The sequence below is a fragment of the Pongo abelii genome, chromosome 4 (assembly GCF_028885655.2).
Source record: "Pongo abelii isolate AG06213 chromosome 4, NHGRI_mPonAbe1-v2.0_pri, whole genome shotgun sequence".
Classification (NCBI taxonomy): Eukaryota; Metazoa; Chordata; class Mammalia; order Primates; family Hominidae; genus Pongo; species Pongo abelii.
Window position 1 is genome coordinate 136,040,207 of NC_071989.2, and position 26,843 is coordinate 136,067,049.

The 26,843-nt window shown below is 37.9% G+C and overlaps 1 protein-coding gene across 1 annotated transcript in view; it reads left to right on the forward strand.

The window, feature by feature from the left end:
* The window catches only part of CCDC192 (coiled-coil domain containing 192), a 227,003-nt gene that overhangs the window by 914 nt on the left and 199,246 nt on the right, over positions 1-26,843 (forward strand). The window contains exon 2 of the mRNA XM_002815851.6: positions 4,447-4,498. Coding sequence (XP_002815897.3) covers positions 4,447-4,498 — 52 coding nt within the window. The remainder of the gene's footprint in view (positions 1-4,446; positions 4,499-26,843) is intronic.

Genomic DNA, 26,843 nt, shown 5'->3' on the forward strand with positions numbered 1-26,843 from the left:
ACACCATACTCATTTCCCTTTCAAATGTGGAAATATCTTCCATTTACAATTTTCTTTTAAATCTTGAGTGAGAGGTGGCCACATCTCTGTAGCAGGAGCTACATCCTATAAGGCAGTATCCTTGTGGGATGTTCACATGCAACCATGGTTCTGCTTTTTAAAGTTTTTGTTTGTTTGTTTGTTTTTGAGACAGAGTCTCACTCTGTCATCCAGGCTGGAGTGTAATGGAGCGATCTTGACTCACTGCAACTTCTGCCTCCCGGGTTCAAGTGATTCTCCCACTTCAGCCTCCTGAGTAGCTGGGATTACAGGCATCTGCCATCATGCCCAGCTAATTTTTGTATTTTTGTAGAGACAGGGTTTCACCATGTTGGCCAGGCTGGTCTTGAGCTCCTGACCTCAGGTGATCCACCCACCTTGGCCTCCCAAAGTGCTGGGATTATAGGCATGAGCCACCGTGCCTGGCCTGCTTCGTTAAGTTTTAAAACATATTTTCCTTAAGTGAATGTGCGAGCCTTGTTCTTATTTGCTTTTCATCTTGGGTCTATGGTCTGTGGATGATATGAGAAATTCACAAATCTAAGATTTTATGTAAAATGTTGTTTATTTGTGCAAAGGATTCCATAAGCCTCAACAATTAAATAATCTGTGGGAGGGAGTAAGTCTTTATCCATTTATTAAAGCTAATGAAATTTAGCAAACACTCATTTTCTTTTATTTTCCCAGAACAAGCGGCTAAAGAGATAACATATCAATATGTAGACAATTGGGGAGTTGAACATAAAGTTACCAAATGGAGGGAAAATGCCCGTGATGAACAACTTTCAAATGAATAGCCCAGTGTACAATCAGCAGAAAAAACAAGTGAAAAGCAGGACTTTGCTCTCTCTGTAAATTATTGTTAGTATTTTTTACTCCTGGTGTATGGAGCTGAGTGTTCTGTGCAGGTAGAAAGCCAGGCTTTTGAGGCAGGAGACAGGGGAGTGTCACGCTATTCTTGTTAATCTGTAGGTGACTTCAGTTCAGCTTCTTCACTTCTAAGCAGGAACAAACTGGTCCCATGTGTCTTGTTTGCCATCCCTTCTCCTTTCCCTTCCACTTTTCTCTTCTCGTGCCCTTGAGACAGACCTTCTCCACAGTTTACATAAACTGAATGGGAACTTGCTCCTATGTTGTCTAAGTAAGGGAGAGTCAGGCCCTGAATGCAGTTAATCTAAGGAACAAAACAGAGTTTTCCCAGGAAATCCTGTCCTATAAAAATTAAGTTCTCAATAGCTGTATTTCCTAACCAATTTTATTAAAATCATTTAGGCCAGGCGCGGTGGCTCACGCCTATAATCCCAGCACTTTGGGAGGCCGAGGCGGGCGTATCACAAGGTCAAGAGGTCAAGACCATCCTGGCTAACACGGTGAAGCCCCGTCTCTATTAAACAAAATACAAAAAATTAGCTGGGCGTGGTGGCAGGCATCTGTAGTCCCAGCTACTCGGGAGGCTGAGGCAGGAGAATGGCGTGAACCCTGGAGGTGGAGCTTGCAGTGAGCTGAGATCACAACACTGCACTCCAGCCTGGACGACAGAGCGAGACTCCGTCTAAAATAAATAAATAAATAAATAAATAAATAAATAAATAAATAAATCATTTATTCACCCAGACTAATTGGTGACTAGTCCTCTAATTTGACATAAAGCATGAAGTATAAAGTTTAGAAAGCAGATAGAAAGACATTTCATTTAAAGGAAGGAAATTTCAAAGGTCTTATAACGCACTGAGAAAAATGCCATATCATTACGCTCTGCCAATAAAAATTTAAAGAAGTTTTTCCAGGTTTCCAGTGAACCCTGAAGTAAGAAAACAATGCAATAAAAACAGACTTTATAAACACATTTGTTAATTATATTTTGTCTTTATCTCAAAGCTAATAGGCTTTCTAAAGCTTTCTTCCCTCCTTAATTATTGTACAACATGACTTCTCCTGTGTATGCTGGGTTACCATGGTTACTCTGAGGCCATGACTCATGACCTTTAAATATAATTGTCAGGCAGCCAAAGCTCTCATTTTTAAATCACCAGTTTTGTTTCAGGCATTATTATTTAAAAGTAGTCTCAAAATTGTACTTTCTGTGATGCATTTGTGGCACATCTGAGTATGCACATAAGGGTATTGCACTCACGTATTTTGTTTTGTTTGATTTCATTCGGTGACTGAATATGACTTTCTTGCCCAGCATAAAAAACAAACGAAGCACAGTCCTTGTCCTCTATGAGGGTGTCACTGAGAAATGCAAAACACAGGTAGACAAATAATCACATACATCATGAACCATAATAAGGGCTGCAAGAGGTGGATGTCCAAAACCTGCTTGTGGAATACAAAGGCTAGAAATACTTCTGACCAGTAGGGTCAGAGGGCCTTCAGGGAGAGGCAGCATTTGAGTTATGGTGTGAAGAAATGTAAGATTTCAACAAGCAGAGAAGAGAGTATGAGTGTTCTGGCCAGAGGAAACAACTAAGAAAATGATAAACACACATTGTGGACTATTAGGCTGTACAGTTGAGGGAAAACAACTGTTTTGTGAGTTTCACTGATAGAAGATGAAATTCGTTAGAGGGCTCAGTTTATTAAGATCCTTTAAAGCCATTTGTTGGTTTGTCCAGCAACTGTGATGACCAAGAGTTTGTTTTCCATTTCATGATAAAGAGGTGTTGTCAAGTAGAAAGTACCAAAATACTGTTTTTTTGCTGATATGGGTGTCGTGCGAGAAAAGCAATTACATCTCTTAGAGCCCCAGTGTCTCCTTCCACTAAGTGAGAACTTAATTAATTTTGTTCAGTAGTCACTGATTACTTTGTGAACATTTGTAAATGGTTTCAAATTTTTTGAAAAGTGAGTAAAAGAGAGAAATGTGCACAGAAATATGGAAATAAAACAATGTATTCATGAGGAAGATAGTGGGATAGAAAATAATAAAAGTACCTTGGGATTCAAAAGTAAGGCTTTATTGGCTGGGCGCAGTAGCTCACGCCTGTAATCCCAGCACTTTGGGAAGCCAAGGTGGGTGGATCACGAGATTAAGAGATCGAGACCATCCTGGCCAAAATGGTGAAACCGTGTCTCTACCAAAAATACAAAAATTAGCTAGGCATGGTGGCATGCGCCTGTAATCCCAGTTACTCGGGAGGCTGAGGCGGGAGAATCACTTGAACACGGGAAGTGGAGGCAGTGAGCCGAGATTGTGCCACTGCACTCCGGCCTGGGCGACAGAGCAAGACTCCATCTCAGAAAAAAAAAAAAAAAAAAGTAAGGCTTTATTGATTGACAACAATAGAAAGGAATCTATTACATCTATGAGGTTTATTAGATAATTCATTTATTTATTCAACAAATATTTGTTGACCACCCTATCCTTCTTCAAGATGCTGAGGGTAGAGTAACAAAAACAACAGAAAAAATTTCCTGTCTTCAAGGAGTTTACATTTTCAGATGGGAGATGACACAAAAAATATAATAAATAAGCAAACTATATAGTATGTTAGAATGTGATAAGTATCACAGAGAAAATAGTATGGTGATGAGGTGAGGGGTTAAATTTTAAATGAGATACATATGGTAGGTCCCACTGAGGTGGTGACATTTGAGCAAAGACGAGAAGGAAGGATGAGTAAGCCAAGTGGATAGACTTAAAGTATCCAGGGCCCTTGGATGTGCTGGGAACTGAGTGAAGAAAGTATTTCAGAGAAAGTGATAAGTCATGTCAAAAGCTGTTAAGGTGAATTGTGTAAAATAATCACTGGGTATAGGAATGCAGAGATCTTTGGTGAATTGGACAAGTGCAGTTTCTGTGGAGTGGTACTAGTCTAATTGCAGTGGCTTTAGCAAAAAAGAAAGAAAACTAGAAGGGAAGGAATTGGAGACAGTGAGAATATCATTTTGCTGTAATCTGAATAGCAAAAGAGGTCAGTATAATCAAGTGGAAACTAAAGCGGTAAGAAGGCTCTAGGCATGATAAATAACATGTTTATAAGCTAATGAAAATGATCCAGGAGATAGAGAGAGAAGAGAGAGGGAGAGAGAACAGTGTAGGAGACAAAGACTTCTCCATGTCTGCTGATTCTTAGGAGGTTATGCTTTCCTCTCCCCACTTTTTTTTTTTTTTAGTTGAAATACAAGATTGTTCAGGTTTTCAGAACAGATTGTACTGTTCAGACTACTTATTCTCAAGAGAACCTTTAAAGGCTATTTTATCTTCTGCGAGTAAAGTTTACATTCCATTATTTTTATTTCCCTTAGAAATGTCCAGAAATTGACATTTGGAGGAAATACTTTAGAAAATTTATTTTAAATGTTACAGTGTAATGATCTATTCATTGTAGGTGCGGGGGTGTGTGTGCGCACATGAGTGCCTGAAATAAAATTTTGGAATTCTAAACGTTTACTTTTTTTCAGCATGACGTCTGGAAGTTTAGAGTCAGATACACAACAAGAAAACAAAGTATCGGTAAGAAATGAAGTTTGTATGAATTCTTATTTAAAAAATCATTATAGGTAATGAAACTAACTTCTTTAATTAATATTGAGGTTTTCTTGATATTGTTTAGTTTTCACATTTTGCTAGTAAAGATTTTAGAAATAAAACATAGAAAGTTGTTTTCCAAGTAGAAGATTGATGTAAAGTGGGGTGGAGTGGTAACTATGGGATGTTACTGGGGCTTTGGAAAAGTTAGGTGTGATGTGGCACGGCCTTTCTTATTTTGACATGTAATAAATGCCACACTGCTCTCTGTGGCCCTAAAATACTATAGACATCCTGGGCTATTTTTGAAGTGTCAGCTTGTGTATGAGGAAATCCTGGAATTCACACATGAATGATACACACTGGGTACAACACAGTATTTGGTTTAGCTAGACTTAGGTTTAAATCACAGTCTATTCCAGATATATCTAGTTTTATTCTCTTTGAAGTCGCTGTGACCCTTGAAGGCTTCTTACACCATGAGCTCCATTATGTCTTGGGAAAGCTGGGTCCTTTCTACCTGAGCACCACTTGGTCCCTCCCTAGGCCTGCAGTGAAACTGTGGGTTGCTGAGAGGTGCTGGAGCTAGGTGATGGGTATACAGAAGATCATTATACCAATTCTCTACTTTTATGTAAGTTTGAGGATTTTTCTTTAAAAAGAAAAGAATTAGCTATCTCTATTTCCCTCAATCTCCTTCATTCAGGTTGAAGACCCTCTGGACTCCACCATAGATATTTCTGGAACAATCTTTTCAGCTCTAATATAGAGGCACTGTAGTATGGAGAAAAATTACAGACTAGGAATCAAGACTTGGGATGAGGCCAAAATTTGCCATCTCTAACCTTTGTGGTGATAGCCAAGTCATTTAAACTCTCCAAGCTTTACTTTTCATCTGTAGAATAAAGATAATGAGACTTAACTAGTCTACTTCAAATAAGATTTTTGGGATGTGAAAATGGTTAAGTGCCTGAGAGTGTACAGGAGCATGGTTATTCGGAATTGATAGCATTCCACTGGGCTTCCCTGTGGGCCAGGGGACTTCGTTCTTTAATTTCTCTATTTCTTTCTGGATTCAGCAGTTCTGTCCTACCACTCCCTTGCAATCCCAGCATCACTAGCTGTATTAGTTCGTTCTCACACCACTATAAAGAAATACCTGAGACTGGGTAATTTATAAAGAAAAGACATTTAATTGGCTCACGGTTCTGCAGGCTGTATGGGAAGCGTAGTGGCTTCGGCTTCTGCTTCTGGAGAGGCCTTAGGAAGCTTCCAATTATGGCAGAAGGCAAAGGGGTGATGAGGCATCTCGCACAGTGGGAGCAGGAGCAAGAGAGAGAGAGAGAGGGCCAATGCTACACACTTTTTAGCAACCAAATCTCCTGAAAACTCGCTCACCATCATGAGAACAGCACCAAGGCACCAAGGGGATGGTGCTAAACCATTCATGAGAAACTGCCTCCATGATCCAATCACCTTCCACCAGGCGTCCTCCTCTGACACTGGGAATTATAATTCAACATGAGATTTGGACAGGGACACAGATCCAAACCTTATCACCAGCTAAGAATAATTGATTGTTTTGTGAGTGATATATCTAGAACCTCACTTCTGTACAATTATTTTTGATCATAAAATGTTAACATCTCTCTTCTCAGTGTAGTTCATTTTACCTGATCCTAGACAAACTGGACATAGCTCTCAAATTTATAATAATTTTCAGAAAGAGAGTTTCTCTTGAAGAAATATTAGCCAAAGGCAAATCAAATTAGTTTGGTTTCAATTAAAAATGTATTTTCTAACTCTAGTGATAATTTAATCTTATGTTGCTTTTTTTTCAGCTAAGAAAACCTGATAATGAAGTTTTGCTTCATTTAATGGAGCTGTTTATGATACTGTTGCCCAAAGAGTGTCCCTCACTGAACCATATGAAAACAATTTTTCTCTGGTTGGTGGGGACCCTTGAATTTGGGACATGGGAATCTTCAGGGCATCAATTTCTACTTAACTGCCCTGTCTTCTAAGGATGCTAATCAATCAGCACCCTGGAGGTAACCCTCTCATGGGCGGTATCTACACTGAAAAGGACAAGGTGCCAATTACCTACTACCTTTATGATTTCTGCCAAGGGCTTCAATTAGCTTCCTGGAGTTCAGAATCCTTCCCCTTCCAATTTACACTGGGCAAGCTTGGGATCCCTGGGGCTTGAAGGAACTGGTTGTGCTTCAGTTTCTGATTTTTTTAAAAATATTTCTAAAGAAGTACATTTAGCTGGAGGGAGTTGGGATTAGAGACCTCAAAGTGGTGGGGATATCCATGATTACTGCTGCCTCCTTCCACAACACAGTCTCTTTTAAGTCATGGAACTCACAGAGCACAGAACTCAGCAGAATGGATTCTGCTGTGAACCATGAGGAACCAAATTGCAGGTGGATCTCAGTTGCCTCTTTTAAATAACTGCTTTTAGTTTTGGTCGAGAAGACAGAGATGAGAAAATCTTTTCATGAAGACTTCTTGACCACCAAGCAGAATTAACCCTGCTCTCTCTGCCTTTGTGTCTTGGTGGTTCTTTATTTGCCTTTACTGCACTATTCTCTGAATCTACTTTGACTTTTGAAATCTGTTGGTAAACTGTGCATTCCTAGAGAAAGGACTGAGCTTTATTAGTCTCTGGGACAAAATTTCAGACATCAAAATGGCTCTCAATCGATATCATTTGAAATAAAACAGACTAAGCTCCAGGCGTAGTAGCAGGTGATTGAAATTCCCTATCCCTCTGAATCCGTAGAGCAGCCCATGAGGGTGGTGTCTGGCATCATCATTGTTATATTGATCATTTTCTTCCTATTGTTATAATTACCAATTTAGAAATTAAGAAATTGAGATTCGGGGAGATTCAAGGAGGTCCAGATGTTAGGTGATCAAAGAATATGTGTTTACCTTATCGGAGGAACCTGACGGGATAATCCAGTAAGACTTTGTTTAAATCCACTGTCAGGTGCCAGGTAGTCCCCATTTATCTCAACCCTATCTATTCCTTGGGCCTGCTGGAGAATTAGAATGTTATTTAAACTATTGCTTTTGCTGCATTTTAACATCTTCTGACAGAATAGCTAGTGCATATAAATTATCTCATTTGAAACTGTTTAGGAAATAAAAATTCTATCGCAAGAAGGGTTGGCCTAAATAGGACCAGGACTGCTCCCTCTGAACTATTTCTGAGAATCTAGACACATAGAAATGAGCAATGTAAACATATAATGTCATTGGTTATGTGGAGTGGCACATCTAAAAGTAAGACTATGGGTATGAATTCATTAGCTCTAGAATATATATGAAGTATTTTACTCAGTGTGCAAAACTAGGCTTATTATAAAATCCCATAAGCCCTTTAGCTTTCAAGTAGTAATTTAGTGATGACTTTATTAAAGAATCTCTATTTTAAGTGCCAAAGATATGAAAGCACTTTTTGGTTTTTAATTTGTAAGATCAAATAATAGCCAACTATATAGGAAGTCAGCTTTACAAAGTGACCTTAAAGTAGCTAAAAGATATTATATTTGATAAGTTGGAGAAAGCAAGCAGTGTCTTAGTTGTGTCAAATTATATAAATTCTGTTCTTCTTTTAATACTTAGTGTAATACGCTATTAGTTTTGCTGGAAGCATACATTTGGTCATATTTCTGGTATCTATAAATTTTAACATTCTAAGATGACTTTCAAAAGATTCTTTGATGAGCAAACTTTCAAATTGTTAGTGAATCAAGGTTATCAATACATCATTTGTGTTTTAAATAAGTGATTTAAAGGAGATATCACTGTTTATTGTTAAGATGAGAACAATATAAAATTGTATATGTATCTATATTTAAATAAAGATTTGTTGCTGTTCTGGGAAATAGGTTATTTTTTTACCACTCTAATAGGTAAGAAATTACATCTCAAAACTCTTTGTTTTGCCTCTCCTTTCCTTCTCTCTCTTTCAGCTTTACTAAGACATAATTGACACATTTAAAGTATACAAGTTGATGAGTTTTGATACCATGTGAAGCTACCACCACAATCAGGATAATGAGCCTATCTACCACCCTCAAAAGTTACTCATGCGCCTTAGGAATTCCCCCACCTGCCTCTCCCCACCTGCCCACACCTCTCAAGCATTTCCTTGAGATTTTTATAAATGGAGACATACAGAATGTACCCTTTTTTACTGCTTTCTTTCACTTAGAAAAATTGTTTTGAAATTTATCCATGTTGTAGTGTATATCAATAACTCATTTTTATTGCAGAATAGTTTCCCATTGTATAGGAGGTACCAATTTGTTTATCCCTGCTACAAATTGGATACGGTTTGTTTGTCCCCATCAAATCTCATCTTGAACTTTGATCTCCAGTGTTAGAGGGAGTTCTAATGGAAGGTGTTTGGGTCATGGGGGTGGGTCCCTTATGAATAGATTAACATCCTCCCTTGGGAGTGAGTTCTCAATAAGCTGATTGTTAAAAAGAGTCTGGCATCTGCCTGCGTTGTCTCCTTGCTTCCTCTCTCTCCCTATGATATCTGCACATTCCTGCTCCTTCTACCATTAGTGGAAGCAGTCTGAGATCCTCCAGAAACTAAGCAGATGCTGACACCATGCTTCTTGTACAGCCTACAGATCCATCAGCCAAATAAACCTCTTTTCTTTTCAAATTACCCAGCCTCAGATATTCTTTTATAGCAACACACAACAGACTAAGACAATTCTTTGTCTGTTGACTGACATTTAAATTATTTCCAGTTTTAGGCTCTGAAAAATAAGGCTTCTATGAATATTCATGCATGAGTCTTTGTATAGACATATGCTTTCTTTTCTCTTGGGAAAATACACAAGAGTGGAATGGTAGAGTCATATGGTAGGTGTACTTTTAACTTTTAAAAAACCTGCTAAACTGCTTTCCAAAGTCGTTGTATCATTTAACATCCCCACCAGCAATGCATGAAAATTTTAGTTCATCTACATTCTTTGCAACCCTATGAAGTTCAGCCTTTAAAATTTTAGTCATTCTGTGGCTGGGTACAGTGGCTCACGCCTGTAATCCCAGCACTTTGGGAGGCCGAGGTGGGCAGATCACCTGTGGTCGGGAGTTCGAGACCAGCCTGACCAACATGGAGAAATGCTGTCTCTACTAAAAATAAAAAATTAGCCGGGCATGGTGGTGCATGCCTGTAATCCCAGCTACTCGGGAGACTGAGGCAGGAGAATCACTTGAACCCGGGAGGTGGAGGTTGTGGTGAGCTGAGATCACACCATTGGACTCCAGCCTGGGCAACAACAGCGAAACTCCGTCTCAAAAAAAAAAAAAAAAAATTTAGTCATTCTAATAGGTTTAGTTATAACTCATTGTGGTTTTAATTTGCATTTCCTTAATACCTAATGGTGTTGAGCAACTTTTCACTTGCTTATTTGCCATCCTTCAATCTTATTTAGTGAAGTATTTATTCAAGCAAGCCTTTTGTCCATTTTCAAATTGTGTCAGTTTCTTATTTGATAATGAGTGTTTAAAAAAATATAATTTGGATGTAAGGAATTTTTCATATATATTTTGCAAGTATTTTCTCCTGTCTGTACGTGGTCTTGGAATTCTCTTAGTAATGTCTGTAGATGAATGGAAGTTTTTTATTTTGATGATATCTAATTTATCAATTTGTATTTTCATGGACCACGCTTTTGACATCTGATCTAAAAAAAATCTTTGCCCAAGGTTACAAATATTTCTCCTAATTTTTATTCTAGGAATGTTATACTTTTAGGGATTTTTTCCTGTTGTTTTCATCTTTTAAAAGTAATTGACACATAATAATTGTACATATTTATGGGGTACAGTGTGATGTTTTAATATGTGTATGTAATGTGTAGTGATCAAATTAGGATAATTAGCATATCTATTACCTCAGACATCTATAATTTCTTTGCTAAGAACATTAAAAAACCTCTTTTCTAGCTATTTTGAAATATACAAATGTATTATTGTTAACTGTAGTTACTCTGCTTTGCAGTGGAACACTAGAACTTATTCCTCCTATCTAGCTATAACTTTGTATTTAACCCCCTATACCACCATCTTCCCAATCTTCTTCAACCTCTGGTAACCCCTATTTTACCCTCTATTTCTATGAAATCGATTTTTTTAGATTCCACATATAAGTAAGATTATGCAGTATTTGTCTTTCTGTGTCTGGCTTATTTCACTTATCATGATGTCCTCCAGGTCCACCTATGTTACTGCATATGACATAATTTCAGTCTTTTTTGTGGCTGAATAGTATTCTATTGTGTAAATAGATCACATTTTCTTTAGTCACTCATTCATTGATGGACAATTAGTTGGAGTTCATATCTTTGCTATTGTGAATAGTGCTGCAATAAACATGAGTGTGCAGATATCTCTTTGACATACTAATTTCATTTCCTTTGGATATAGACCCAGTAGTGGGGCTATTGGATCATAGGGTAGTTTATTTATTTATTTATTTTTAGACAGAATCTCACTCTGTCACCCAGGCTGGAGTGCAGTGGTATAGTCTTGGCTCACTACAACCTCTGCCTCCCAGATTGAAGTGATCCTCCTGCCTTAGCCTCCTGAGTACCTGGGACTACAGGCACATGCCACCATGCCTGCATAATTTTTGTACTTTTTTTTAAGTAGAGATAGGGTTTCAACTCCTGACTTCAAGTGATCCATCTGCCTTGGCTTCCCAGATTGCTGGGATTACAGGCATGAGCCACTGCGCCTGGCCAGTAGTTCTATTTTTAATTTTTAAGGCACCTCCCTACTCTTTTCCACAGTGGTTGTACTAATTTACATTCTCACCAACAATGTATAAGAATCTCCCATTTTCCCTGCTCTCACTGACATTCATTATTTTTTGTCTTTTCAATAATATCCATTCTAAGTAGGGTGAGATGATATCTTATTGTGGTTTTGATTTGCATTTTCCCAATTAGTGAAGTTGAGCATTTAAAAAATATACGTGTTAGCAATTTGTCTTTTGAGAAATGTCTGTTTAGGTCTTTTGCCCATTTATAATCAAATTATTAGGTTTTTTTTGCTATTGAGTTGTTCAGGATCCTTATATATTCTGGTTATTAACACCTTGTCAGATGCATACTTTGTGAATATTTTCTCCCATTCTGTAGGTTGTTTCTTCACTATATTGATTACTTCCTTTGCAATACAGAAGCTTTTCAAATTGATGTAATCCCATTTGTCTAATTTTGCTTTTGTTACACGTGCTTTTGAGGTCTTATTTAAAAAATCCTCAACCATACCAGTCTCACAAAGCGTTTTCCCTATATTTTATTCTAGTGGTTTCATAGTTTCAGGTTTACATTTAAGTCTTTAATACATTTTGAGTTGATTTCTGTAAGTTGGAAGAGATAGGAGACTAGTTTCATTCTTCTGCATGTGGATGTCCAGTTTTTCCAGCACCACTTATTGAAGAGACAGTCCTTTCTTCAGTGTGTATTATTGGCAACTTTGTTGAAGCTCAGTTGGCTGTAAATGTGTGGATTTCTGTATTTTATGCCAGTGGCATGCTGTTTTGTTTACCATTGCTTTGCAGTATATTTGGAAGTAAGGTAGTGTGCCTCTAGCTTGGTTCTATTGATCAAGATTGCTTTGGCTATTTGGAGTCTTTTGTGGTTCCATACCAATTTCAGGATTGTTTTTCTGTTTCTGTGAAGGATACCATTGGTATTTTGATAGGGATTGCATTTAATCTGTAAATTTCTTTGGATAGTGAAGACATTTTAACAATATTAATATATGTCCATGAACATGAGAAATCTTTCCATTTATTTGTGTACCCATTTCTTTGATCAATGTTTTGTAGTTTTTATTGTAAAGATCTGTTTTTGTGTAAAGTCTTTGAAATTTCATATACAAAAGATCATGTCATCTGTAAACAGGAACAATGTGATTTCCTCCTTTACAGTTTGAAGGCCCTGTATTTCTTTCTACTGCCTAATTGCTCTGGCTAGATCTTCCAGTACTATGTTGAATAAAATTAGGAAAAGTGGGCATCCTTTTCTTGTGATTTTAGTAAAAATGTTTTCAACTTTTCTCCATTCAGTATGATATTAAATATGGCTTTGTCATATATGGTCTTTATTGTGCTGAGGCACATTCCTTCTATACCAAATTTGTTGAGAGTTTTTATCACGAAGGGATGTTGCATTTCATCAAATGCTTTTTTTTTTTTTTGCATCTGTTGAAATGATCATATGTTTTTGGCCTTCATTCTGTTGATGTAATGAATAATGTTTATTGATTTGTGAATGTTGAACTCTCCTTGTATCCCTGGTATGAATCCCACTTAATCATGATGAATAGTCTTTTTGATGTGCTATTGGATTGGATTTGCTAGCATTTTGTTGAGGATTTATGCCTCTATATTCATCGGGAATACTGGCCTGTAGTTTTCTTGTTTGTTGTGTCCTTGCCTAGTTTTGTATCAGGGTAATGCTCACTTGATAGACTGAGTTAGGAAGAATTCTCTTCACTTCAATTGTTTGGAATAGCTTAAGATATTAGTTCTTTAAATGTTTGGTAGATTTCAGCAGTGAAGCTGTCAGGTCCTGAGCTTTTCTTTGATGGGAGATTTTTATTACTGATTCAATCTTCTTATTTGTTGTTGGTCAGTCCAGGTTTACTATTTCTTCATGTTTTATTCTTGATAGGTTGTATGTGTCCAGGAAGTTCCTCTTTTTATATTTAGGTCTATAATCTCTCTAGAAATTTCCCTCAGCTGAGGGAGCTCCAATTTACCACAATTACCTGCCCCACCTCCTTCTTCATAGGATTAACCTTCATTCAGTGACTTCTGATGCAGGGCCATAAGATGTGACCTCCTTGCTTTGATTAGGAACAGTTTTGAAGGGATATCCCAGCTCCATATCTCCCCTTGGAATTGGCTGAAGCCTCTGTTGTATTTTTCCTTCTCTCCTTACTTTATAGGGGCCATCTCCAATAAGCCTTCTGCAGCCAAATCTCTCTTTCAGACTCGGTTTCCTGGAACCTGAACCTCATACAATCACAAGTATCAGAATAAATCATAACCTAATGAATGAGGTTGTGTGAATAGAAATTACTAAGAAATATTAAACAGCCATAGTGTTATCACTGAAGGCAAGACAAAAAAATATGAATAGAAACTGTCATTGTAACTGACAGCCCTTTAGAGAAATCTTTCTTAATATATAAAAGAAATTAAATGAATATCTGCTTGCAAACTTCAGGGAAGTAAAATATTTTATTTAACAAATCATTGCAATGTTCATATATTCAATTTTAAGAATTTACTTTTTGCCACAAAAGGACACAAATAGTATGTAAATTGAATCTTTATTTCTAGATTCTTCTGCTAAAGGTAAGTAATGTTATTTTCCCAGATCTTATTTATCCACATTATAATCTCCTGTTCCCATTCTGTTCCCTGCCCCTATGTAACTATATTCACCCAGTTTAAATAGTGTAGCCTAAATTCTCTGCAGAAAAAAGCTTCTGAAGATTTCGGTTAAAGCAGTGCATAGAAAGGTAGTAGTAATAGTACCCTTGTCATTGGGATTTTTTTTTTTTTTTTTGCCTGATATCAAGAAAGATCAAAATTTCAATTAATTTTATTTAATTTGATTATCATTAATTTTTTGAATGTTATCTGCTGCAATTGACTAAATTCTTAATATTTTATTTACCTTAATAATTTATTTCGCCTTCATAAAACCCATTAAAGTTGGGAAGCTGAAGGTCTCTAGGAAACTCTCTGGATGGACTCTTCACCTGGGAATGCATTTCTGCAATCTGGGCAGCAATGGGTAGGAGGGGGAAAATTGTCATTGTGAGGGCTCTATCCAGAAGTTACACATATAACTTCTGTACTCCTTCATCAGCCAAAGAAGTCACATAGTCCCAAACAACTTCAGGCTTGTGGAAGTAAAATCATATTATGTGCCTGGGAAAAGTTTTAGAACTATCTTATGACCAGAAAATTATAGCAATATAAAGCTAGAGAAAAACAAAAACAAAAACAAAACAAAACAAATAAAACAAAACAAAACAAAAACACAGAATTAAACCTAAGAAGGAAGCATTATCTCCAGATAATTTAACTTGAGAGCAGAGGCCATAAAAAAGATCTTAGTGATTTAAAATGAGGTTGGCCAAATATCTGGGAAGTGTCCTTTAGAAAATGATCCTTCACAAACAACTGGGCAAGATGACCAATTTCATTTTTAATTTATTTGATAGTGCAAATGTATAAGAAAAAAAAGGTCCTGTCTTCATGCAAATGTGTTCTTTTAATTTTTTTAAATGTCAACAGACAAAGAAATTTAGAAAACATGTGGCACTGAAACAGATTGTTTACAGAAAGAATGTTTTTCAGAATTTCCCCAAGAGGCACCAGTGGTGCAAAGAACCTCTATAAATGGAAGCATTTGAGTGTCTCCAAATTTGTTTCATCAGATACCCATGACATTTTCTTCTCCATTTGGCTCCTTCAAATGGCAAAAAGTTCCTAACAACTGGCATAATTTGAGGAAAGCATACTAATTTGTGCTGTGTAGTGCTGGCACATTTTATTCTCTATGAGGGTGTTGAGGAGTTTGTATGTATAGAAGGAAGGGAATTTGGTAATGTGAAAAAAGGAGAGAAATATATATCCTTAGAGTTTAAGGGTTACTCTGTACTAACATTTTGAATAAAATCAGATTTTATGCGCAATTTGCTCATCCTCTGGAAACTGAATGTTTAGATCAGGGAAGACTGGGCAAGGGGAAGCAAGTTTTGAGGATCATCTTGTTAAAAATATTTAAAAATTTTTAATTGTTATGGGTACACAGTAGGTGTATATATCTATGGGGTACATGAGATGAAATATTTTGATACAGGCATAAATATGTAATAATCACAACAGGATAAATGGGTACCCATCACCTCAAGCTTTTATATTTTGTGTTACAAACAATCCAATTATACTCTTTTAGTTATTTTTAAATGTACAATAAGTTATTGTTGACTGTACTCACCCTGTTGTGCTGTCAAATACTAGATCTTATTCATTATCTCTAACTACATTTTTGTACCCATTAACCATCCTCACTTCCCCACACAGACCCCTTCCAGCTTCTGTTAGCCATCCTTCCACTTTTTATCTCCATGGATTCAATTGTTTTAAGTTTTAGCTCCCAAAAACAAGTGATAGCATGCAAAGTTTGTCCTTCTTGACAGGTTTATTTAACTTAACATAATGTCCTCCAGTTTCATCCATATTGTTGAAAAGGACAGGATATCGTTCTTTTATATGGCTGACTAGTACACCATTGTGTACATCTACCACATTTTCTTTTTCTATTCATCCATTGATGGACACTTAGACTGCTTCCAAATCCTGGCTATTGTGACTAGTGCTGCAGTAAAAATGGGAGTGCAGGTATCTCTTCAATATGCTTGTTTCCTTTATATATATATATACACCAAGCAGTGGGATTGCTGAATCATGTGGTAGCTCTATTTTTAGTTTTTTTGAGAAACTTCCTGTGTTAGTCCATTCTCACGTTGCTCTAAAGAACTACCTGAGACTGGGTAATTTATAAAGAAAAAAGGATGAACTGGCTCAGTGTTCTGCTCATGGTTCTACAGAAAGCATGGCTGGGAGGCCTCAGAAAACTTATAATCATGGTGGAAGTTGAAGAAGGAGGCACGTCTCGCATGGCCAGATTAGGAGGAAGAGAGGGGGGAGGTGACACATGCTTTTTAAACAACCAGATCTCATGAGAACTCACTCACTATCATAAGAACAGCAAGGGGGATGTCCAACCCCCTGATCCAGTCATTTCCCACCAGACTCTTCCTCCAACATTGTGGATCACAATTCAACATGAGATTTGTGCTGGGACACAAACTCAGACCATATCATTTCACCCTCACCCTCCCAAATCTCAGGTCCTTCTCACATTGCAAAATACAATCAACCTTTCTCAACAATCTCCCAAGTCTTAAATCATTTCAGCATTAATTCAAAAGTCTACAGTCCAAAGTATCTTCTGAGACAAGATAAGTCCCTTCTGCCTATGAGTATGTAAAATCAAAACCAGTTAGTTACTTCCAAGATACAATGGGGGTACTGGCATTGGGTAAATACTCCTATTCTAAAAGGGAAAAATCAGCCCAAACAAAGGGGCTAAAGGCCCCCATGCAAGTCCAAAACTCAGCAGGGCAGTCATTAAATCTTAAAGCTCCAAAATGATTTCCTTTGACTCCATGTTTCACATCCTGGAAACACTGATGAAATGGGCAGAATCCCAAGGCCTTAGGTAGCTCTGCCTCTGTGGTTCTGCAGGGGACAGCCCCCATGGCTGCTTTCATGGGCTGGCATTGAGTGTGCCTGCAGCTTTTCCAGGTGCATGGTGCAAGCTGTTGGTGGATCTACCATGCTGGAGTCTGGAGGATGGTGGCTCTCTTCAAACAGCTCCACTAGGCAGTGCCCCAGTGGGAACTCTGTATGTAGGCTCCAACCCCATATTTCTCCTCCACACTGCCCTAGTAGAGGTTCTCCATGAGGGCTTTGGCCCTGCAGCAGACTTCTGCCTGGACATCTAGGCCTTTCCATACATTCTCTGAAATCTAGGCAGAGGTTCCTAAGCCTCAACTCTCACATTCTGCACCCACAGGCTTAACACCACATGGAAGCCTCCAAGGCTTACAACTTGTACCCTCTGAAACAACAGGCTGAGCTGTATCTTGGGACCTTTAAGATACAGATCTTAAGATGGCTGGGACTGGAGTGGCTATAATGCATGGCGCCATGTCCTGAGGCTGTACAGAGCAGCAGGACCTTGGGCCTGACCACAAAACCATTCTTCCTTCCTTGACCTCCAGGCCTATGATGTGAGGGGCTGACATGAAGTTCTCTGAAATGTCTTCGAGGTCTTTTCCCCATTATCTTGACTACCAACATTTGGCTCCTCTTTACATATGCAAATTTCTGTAGCTGGCTTGAATTTCTCCCCAGAAAACGGGTTTTTCTTTTCTACTATGTGGCTGGGCTGCAAATTTTCCAAACTTTTACACTCTGCTTCCCTTTTAGATATTAGTTTCAGTTTCAGATCATTTCTTTGCTCATGCATATGACCATATGATATTAGAACCAGCCAGCACATATCTTGAATGCTTTGCTGCTTAGAAGTTTCTTCCACCAGATACCCTAAATCATCTCTCTCATGTTCAACATTCCACATATTCCCAGAGCAGAGGCAAAATGCCTCCAGCTTCTTTGCTAACACATAACAAAAGTGACCTTACTCCAGTTCTCAATAAGTTCCTTATCTCCATCTGAGACAACCTCAGCCTGACTTCATTGTCTATATCACTATCAGGATTTTAGTCACAACCATTCAACAAGTCTCTAGGAGTTCCAAACTTTCCCTCATCTTTCTGTCTTCTTCTGAGCCCTCCAAACTCTTCCAACCTATGCCCATTACTGAGTCCCAAAGCTGCTTCCACATTTTCAGGTATCTTTATAGCAATACCCCACTCCCAGTATCAATTTTCTGTATTAGTCCATTCTTGAATTGGTATAAAGAACTACCTGAGACTGAGTAATTTATAGATAAAAGAGGTTTGATTGGCTCATGGTTCCACAAGCTGTACAGGAAGCATGGCTGTGGAGGCCTCAGGAAACTTGCAATCATGGTACAAGGCAAAGGAGAAGGAGGCATGTCTCACATGGCTGGAGCAGGAGGAAGAGAGAAAGGGGGGAGGTGCCACACACTTTTAAACAACCAGATCTCGTGAGAACCCACTCATTATCATGCGAACTGCAAAGGGGAGTAAGCCCCAATGATCCAGTGACCCCCCCACTAGGCTCCTCCTCCAACATTGGGGATTACAATTCAACATGAGATTTGGGTGGGGATACAAATTCAAACCATATCACCTCCATACTGTTCTTTATAGTAGCTGTACTAATTTACATTTCCACCAACAGTGTATGAGGGTTCCCTTTTCTCCACATCCCTGCCAGCATTTGTCATTGCCTGTCTTTTGGATAAAGGCCATTTTAACTGGGGTGAGATGATATCTCATGTAGTTTTGATTTGCGTTTCTCTGATGATCAGTGATGTCAAGCACTTCTTCATATGGCTGTTTGCCATTTGTATGTCTTCTTTTGAGGAACGTCTATTAGGATCTTTTGCCATTTTTAATTAGAGGATTAGTTTTTTTTACTATTGTTTGAGCTCCTTATGTATCCTGGCTATGAATCCCTTGTCAGATGGGTAGTTTCCAAATATTTTCTCCCATTTGTGGGTTGTTTCTTCACTTTGTTGATTATTTCCTTTGCTATACAGAAGCTTTTTAACTTCATGTGATCCCATTTGTCAATGTTTGCTTTGGTTCCCTGTGCTTATGGAATATTACTCAAGAAATATTTCCCCAGAACAATGTCCTGGAGAGTTTCCTCAATGTTTTATTTTAGTAGGTTCATAGTTGAGGTCTTAGATTTAAGTCTTTCATCCATTTTGATTTGATTTTTGTATATGGCGAAACATAGGGGTCTAGTTTCATTCTCCATATGGATATCCAGTTTTCCCATCATCATTTATTGAAGAGACTGTCCCTTCTCCAATGTATGTTCTTGGCACCTTTGTAAAAAATGAGTTTACTGTAGATGTATAAATTTATTTCTGGGTTCTCTATTTTGCTCCATTGATCTGTTTTCATTTTTGTGCCAGTATCTTGCTGTTTTGGTTACTATAGCTCTGTGGTATAATTTGAAGTCAGGTAATGTGATTCCTCCAGTTTTGTTCTTTTTGCTCAGGGTATTTTTGGCTATTCTGGGTCTTTTATGGTTCCATACAAACTTGGATTTTTTTTTAAATTCTGAGAAGAATTTCATTGGCATTTTGTTAGATATTGCATTGAATCTGTACGTTGCTTTGGGCAGTATGGACATTTTAAAAATATTTATTCTTCTAGACCATGAACATGGAATGTTGTTTCCTTCTTTTGGTATCCTCTTCAATTTCTTGCATTAATGTTTTATAGTTTTCATTGTAGAAATCTTTCATTTATTTGGCTAAGTTTATTCCTGGGTATTTTATTTTATTTTTATCTCTTGTAAATGGAATTACTTTCTTGATTTCTTTTTCAGGTTGTTTGCTGTTGGCATATAGAAATGTTACTGATTTTTGTATGTTGGTTTTGTATTCTACAACTTTACTAAATTTGTTTATCTGTTCTAATAGCTATTTTTTATGAAGTCTTTAGGTTTTTCCAAACATAAGATCATATTATCTGTAAACAAGGGTAATTTGACTTCTTCCTTTCCAATTTGGATGCTCTCTATTTCATTCTCATCTCACTGCTCTAGGTAGGAGTTCTGGTACTACGTTGAATAACAGTGGTGAAAATGGAGAGACCATCAAAATTAATCAGTCTGACTTTGAAAGCACACTTCAATTGCTATGATCTGAAGAAAATTACTTTTCGAAACTGTTTAAAATTTCCTTAAGAGAAGATATCCTTCGAAGGAGTTAGGACAGTTGCTCAATCTAGCCTTTCCCTTTGAGAGGTTTTCTCTGGATACTTGGGGAAGTTGGCAGAGAGTGCAGGTGGCAGCAGGGTAAATAGCACAAGGATGCAGCCTCTCAGGAAGAAAGTCTGACCTCTGGCTGCCCTCGGTCTCACCAGGCAGATTGCATAACATCAGCTTATTTTGATAGTTTTGTTAAACTGAAATTTGCTGCTGGAAATAATAGCCCCAGGTCTTCATGTCAATAGCTAAACTGTTTATGTTAGATCGGGTATCAGAGTCCATTGGTTATTTTGAAATACGTTAAAATATTTCAATCAATGTGGTGTACTATCTGTACTTAGGTTCAGAGAAATGGAGGGTTTTTCTAAGTTTGATTAGAGCTTGCTTCTTCAAGAAGTTGATTGAATGAGGTTTTGCATTAACACAGAAAGATGACAAGATAATTTGGATTCTGAAAATTCTGTATCTCATAAGAAAATTTATCACTTACCATTTTTTCAACTCATTTAAGAAGCATTTCCAAATACTCAAAGTAAGAGATTGAAAAATATTTATAATGTTTATTACAGTGTAATATCCTTCATATATTAAGGTCTTGCCTCAAATGCCTAAGGAGAATGCTATAAATTCTAGAACAACCTGCTTTTTCTAGGGCCTATTTCTACCTGCGCTTTGTGATCACTCATCATGTAATGCTCAAATCCAAATGTACTAAATGGTTGGAATTGGTTTGTGGTTTAAAAAAAAGTCTAGGCCGGGCACGGTGGCTCATGCCTGTAATCCCAGCACTTTTGGAGGCTGAGGCGGGTGGATTATGAGGTCAACAGATCAAGATTGTCCTGGCCAACATGGGGAAACCCCGTCTCTACTAAAAATACAAAAATTAGCTGGGTGTGATGGCACGCACCTGTAGTCCCAGCTACCAGGGAGGCTGAGGCAGCAGAATCGCTTGAACCTGGGAGGCGGAGGTTGCAGTTAGCCGAGATAGTGCTACTGCACTCCAGCCTGGTGACAGAGTGAGACTCCGTCTCAAAAAAAAAAAAAAAAAAAAAAAGAGAGGAAAAAAAGAAAAGTCTAGTGCCTGCAAGGTAAGTTTCAAATATTCAAGTACTTACCCCTATACATACTAGGAAAATAGTATCATCATTCACCATCTCAACTGAAGAAATCCATCTAAATTTTTTTTATTTTTTAAGTCATTTTTCAAATAATTTACAGAAGGATAATGGCATAATAGAAAAACTGATTAGAAATTTTAATAAAAGTTAAACATAGCAAAACTCTTTATATCAAATAAAAAATTTGGCACACAAACATTATAAAAGATAAAAGAATATTGCCATATATTCAGTTAGCAAAAGAGGAAAGTCCAAATTCTTATTGCAAAATATGGTGTGATACAGTCCGTCCTGTATGAAGTACTCTATTTTCTTTATTTTCCATGGAGACAGGTTGTTTACTCATTGATTCATGAATTTGAGGAAATTTGTTAACGTTTGTAGGAAATCATGATCTAAAGATTCATAGTCTGTTTCACTTACATGATTGATTCCATCATCAACATTAGTGTGTAAAGTAGCACTGTCCAGCAGAAATATATTTCATGTTATATATGTAATTAAGAAGTTTCTAGTAGCCAAATTGAAAATTTTAAACAGGTGAAATTAAATTTGAATAATACATTTTATTTAATTTTGCATATTCAAAGTATTATCATTTCAACATAGAATTGATATAAAAATATTAATAAGATATCTGACATTCCCATTTATTGTACTAAAGCTTCAAAATCAGTGTGTATTTTATACTTAAAACACATCTCAAGTCAAACTAACCATATTTTAAGTACCCAAATGTCACATGTAGTTAGTTGCTACCCTATGGGACAGTGCTGGTCCAGAGAGCTTGCTGTAGCTCTTTGTATTTGTTTTCTGATTTGTCTAAGAATTGTGAAATGTCTCCCTCTGTCAGTTTTCTTCTGTTTGGTCATTATAGATGGAAAAAGAAAAAATCAGTATTCTCAACTGTGTTCAATGAAAGCTAAAAACATACCATACACATGGTGTCTCCTCTTCTATACCATCTTGAAAGATGATGCAATACTTTTGGCAACACAGTATAAAATTGAAAGATGATTATTAATTTCACTATCGTATTTGTCTTTCTAGTAGGTTCCATTTTTTTTTCTCTTTAGTCTTTTTTTAAGTCATAGTTGAAAATAATTGATGAATAAGAAAAAAATAATTCCTAGTATAACAAAATAGCAAAATGTTTAAAATGTTAGAAAAAGAAGATTACTAAGATCTCACAATATATCTTAGCTTTATAAAAGGCTCAATGGACTTGTGTGATAATTGCAAGATAGAATAAATTTTATTTTAAAATAAATATATGTTATCTTTGTTCTTTGTAAGACTACTAAGAAATAATAAAATTCACAAAATATCAATTTTTACAGATAGAACTGCTCAAAAAAAGAAACAAAACTATAATTGAGTCCAGTGAACTCCTATGGTATATGGAGGGTTAAATTGCATTAATTAAACAACATGTCAGGGAAAACTTCAGGGACACATTTATTTTTTAGTCCCCCTTTTCTTCTCCATAAGCTTTCATCTCATAGGACTTTTCCCAAGTTTTCTCCTCAAAAATTCTTTGAAAACCTTTCTCTGTTAGCCCCAGTCCACACTCTCTTCATCTCAAAAGCCCCAAAGAACCTGTCTAATAAGAAAGTCACCCAGGGAAGGGGCAGCAGCCATCACTGCAGCTCCAGTCTGCCATTTTCTCCTGTGGGTGCTGGGGAGGCTGGGCAGTTTGGGCCCAGGAGGAATTCCCCACAGCACAGCACAGCACAGCGGCTGTGGCAGATCATGACCAGACTGCCTCTTGAGGATGGACTTAGACCCATCCTTCCTCACTGGTCAGGGCCTCCTTGTGGGAATTTCAGCCATTCTGGCCAGGGGTTTATGGACAGAGCTCTGATCTCCCTAGGATGAAACCCTGGGGTAAAGGGATCTGCAGACTTAGTCTTTCCCCTTGCTGGCTCTGAGGACTCCAGGCAGTCTGGACGAGTGGGATTCCTCCCACACAGTGCACTTCCTCCACCAAGGGGCCGCCAGAGTGCTTCATTAAGCAAGTCTTTGATCCCATGCCTCCTGATTGGGTGAGACTCTACAACAGTGGTTGCCAGACACCTTATACAGGAGCATTCCTGCTGGCATCTGGTTGGTGCCCCTCTGGGACAGAGCTCCCAGAGGAAGAAGTGGACAGCCATCTTTGCTGTTGTGCAGCCTCCTCTGGTGACACCTCCAAGTGTGGGAGGGACCCTGACAAATAGGGTCTGGAATGGACCCTCAGCAAACCATAGCAACCCTACGGAAGAGGGGCCTGACTGTTAAAAGAAAAACAGGCTGGGAATGGTGGCTCACGCCTGTAATCCCAACACTTTGGGAGGCCACAAGGTGGACGATCTTCTGAGATCGGGAGTTCGAGACCAGCCTTACCAACATGGAGAAACCCCATCTCTACTAAAAATACAAGATTAGCCGGGCATGGTGGTACATGCCTGTAATCCCAGCTACTCAAGAGGCTGAAGCAGGAGAATCACTTGAACCCAGGAGGCGGAGGTTGCGGTGAGCTGAGATCATGCCATTGCACTTCAGCCTGGGCAACAAGAGAGAAACTCCATCTAAAAAAAGAAAAGAAAAGAAAAACAAACAAACAGAAAGCAACAACAGCGTCAACAAAAAGTCCCCACACAAACCCCATCCAAAAGTCAGCAGCCTCAAAGATCAAAAATACATAAACTCATGCTGAAAACTCAAAAAGCCAGAGTGCCTCTTCTGCTCCAGATGATCACAACACCTCTCCAGCAAGGGAACAGAACTGGGCTGAGGCTGAGATGGATAAACTGACAGAAGTAGGCCTCAGAAGGTGGGTAATAATGAACTTTGCTGAACTGAAGGAGCATGTTCCAACCCAATGCAAAGAAGCTAAGAACCACAATAAAACACTATAGGAGCTGTTAACCTGAATAACCAGTTTAGAGAAGAAAATAAATGACCTGATGGAGCTGAAAAACACAACATGAGAACTTCACAATGCAACCACAAGTATCTACAGCCAAATAGACCAGGTAGAGAAAATAATTTCAGAGCTAAAAGACTATCTTGCTGAAATAATACAGGCAAACAAGATTAGAGAAAAATGAAAGAAAAGAAACAAACAAAACCTCTGAGGACTATGGGATTATGTAAAAGGACCAAATCTACAACTGATTGGGGTACCTGAAAGAGATGGGGAGAACAAAACCAAGTTGGAAAACATACTTCAAGATATCATCCAGGAGAACTTCCCCAACCTAGCAAGACACACCAACATTCAAAGTGAGGAAATCCAGAGAACCCCAGTAAGGTACTCCATGAAAAGGTCAACCCCAAGACACATAATCATCAGATTCTCCAAGGTCAAAATGAAGGAAAAAAATGTTAAGGGCAGCCAGAGAGAAAGGCCATGTCACCTACAAAGGGAAGCCTATCAGACTAACAGAGGACCTCTCAGTGAAAACCTTGCAAGCCAGAAAAGATTGGGGGGACAATATTCAACATTCTTAAAGAAAAGAATTTCCAAACTAGAATTTTATATCCAGCCAAACTAAGCTTCATAAGCAAAGAGGAAATAAAATCCTTTTCAGACAAGCGAATGCTGAGGGAATTTGTCACCACAAATCCTGCTTTGCAGGAGCTCCTGAAGGAAGCACTAAATATGGAAAAGAAAATCCATTACCAGCCACTACAAAAACACAGTGAAGTACAAAGACCAATGACACTATGAAGCAACTACATTAACAAGTCTGCAAAATAACCAGCTAGCATAATGGTGACAGGATGAAATTCACACATAACAATATTAACCTTAAATGTAAATAGGGTAAGTGCCCCAATTAAAAGACACAGAATGGCAAGCTGAATAAAGAGTCAAGACCCATCAGTGTGTTGTATTCAGGAGAACCATCTCATGTGCAAAGACACACATAGGCTCTAAATAAAAGGATGGAGAAAAACTTACCAAGCAAATGCAAAGTAGAAAAAAACACAAATTGCAATCCTAGTTTCTTTTTTTCTTTTTTTTTGGAGATGGAGTCTGGCTCTGTCACCCAGGCTGGAGTGCAGTGGCATGATCTCGGCTCACTGCAGTCTCTGCCTTCTGAGTTCAAGCAACTCTCCTGACTTAGCCTCCCGAGTAGCTGGGACTACAGGCGCATGCCACCACGCCTGGCTAATTTTTGTAGTTTTAGTAGAGACAGGGTTTCACCATGTTGGCCAGGCTGTTTTCAAACTCCTAACACCAGATAATCAGCCCACCTCAGCCTCCCAAAGTGCTGGGAATACAGGCATGAGCCACTGAAACTGGCTGCGATCCTAGTTTCTGACAAAACAGACCTTAAGCCAACAAAGATCAAAAAAGACAAAGAAGGGCATTACATAATGGTAAAGGGTTTAATTCAACAACAAGAGCTAACTATCCTAAATATATATGCACCCAATGCAGGAGCACCTAGATTCATAAAGCAAATTCATAGATACCTTCAAAGAGACATAGACTCCCACACAATAATAGTGGGAGACTTTAAGACCACACTGTCCATATTAGACAGATCACAGATAGTAGTGACAGAACACTGACAAAGATATTCAGGACTTGAATTCAGCTCTGAATCCAGTGGACCTGATATATATCTGCAGAACTCTCCATGTCAAAACAACAGAATATACATTCTTCTTGTGGTCACATGGCACTTACTCTAAAATCAATCACATAATTGGAAGTAAAACACTCCTCAGCAAATGCAAACGAACTGAAATCATAACAAACAATCTCCCAGACCACAGCACAATCAAATTAGAACTCAAGATTAGGAAACTCACTCAGAACCACACAACTATGTGAAAATTGAACTACCTGCTCCTGAATGACTCCTGGGTAAATAATAAAATCAAGGCAGAAATCAAGAAGTTCTTTGAAACCAATGATAACAAAGAATCAATGTACCAGAATCTCTGGGATGAAGCTACAGCAGTGTTAAGAGGGAAATTTCCAGCACTAAATGCCCACATCAAAAAAGATTAGAAAGATCTCAAATCGACATCCTAATATCACAACTAAAAGAACTAGAGAACCAAGAGCAAATAACCCCCAAAGCTAGGAAAAGACAAGAAATAACCAAAATCAAATTGGAACTGAAGAAGATAGAGACACAAAAAACCCTTCCAAAAATCAATTAATCCGGGACCTGCTTTTATGAAAAAATGAATAAAATAGATAGACCAAAAGCTAGACTAATAAAGAAGAAAAGAGAGAGGAATCAAACAGACACAATTAAAAATGATAAAGGAGATATTACCACTGACCCCACAGAATATACAAACAACCATCAGAGAATACTATAAACACCTCTAGCAAATAAACTAGAAAATCTAGAAGAAATGGATAAGTTCCTGGACATATACATCCTCCCAAGACTGAACCAATAAGAAGTTGATATCTGAATGGACCAATTACAAGTTCTGAAATTGAGGCAGTAATAAATGGCCTACCAACAAAAAGAAGCCTAGGACCAGACACTTTTATAGCTGAATTCTACCAGAGGTACAAAGAGGAGCTGGTACCATTTATTCTGAAACTATTCCAAACAATTGAAAAGGAGAGACTCCTCCCTATCTCATTTTATGAGGCCAACATTATCCTGATACCAAA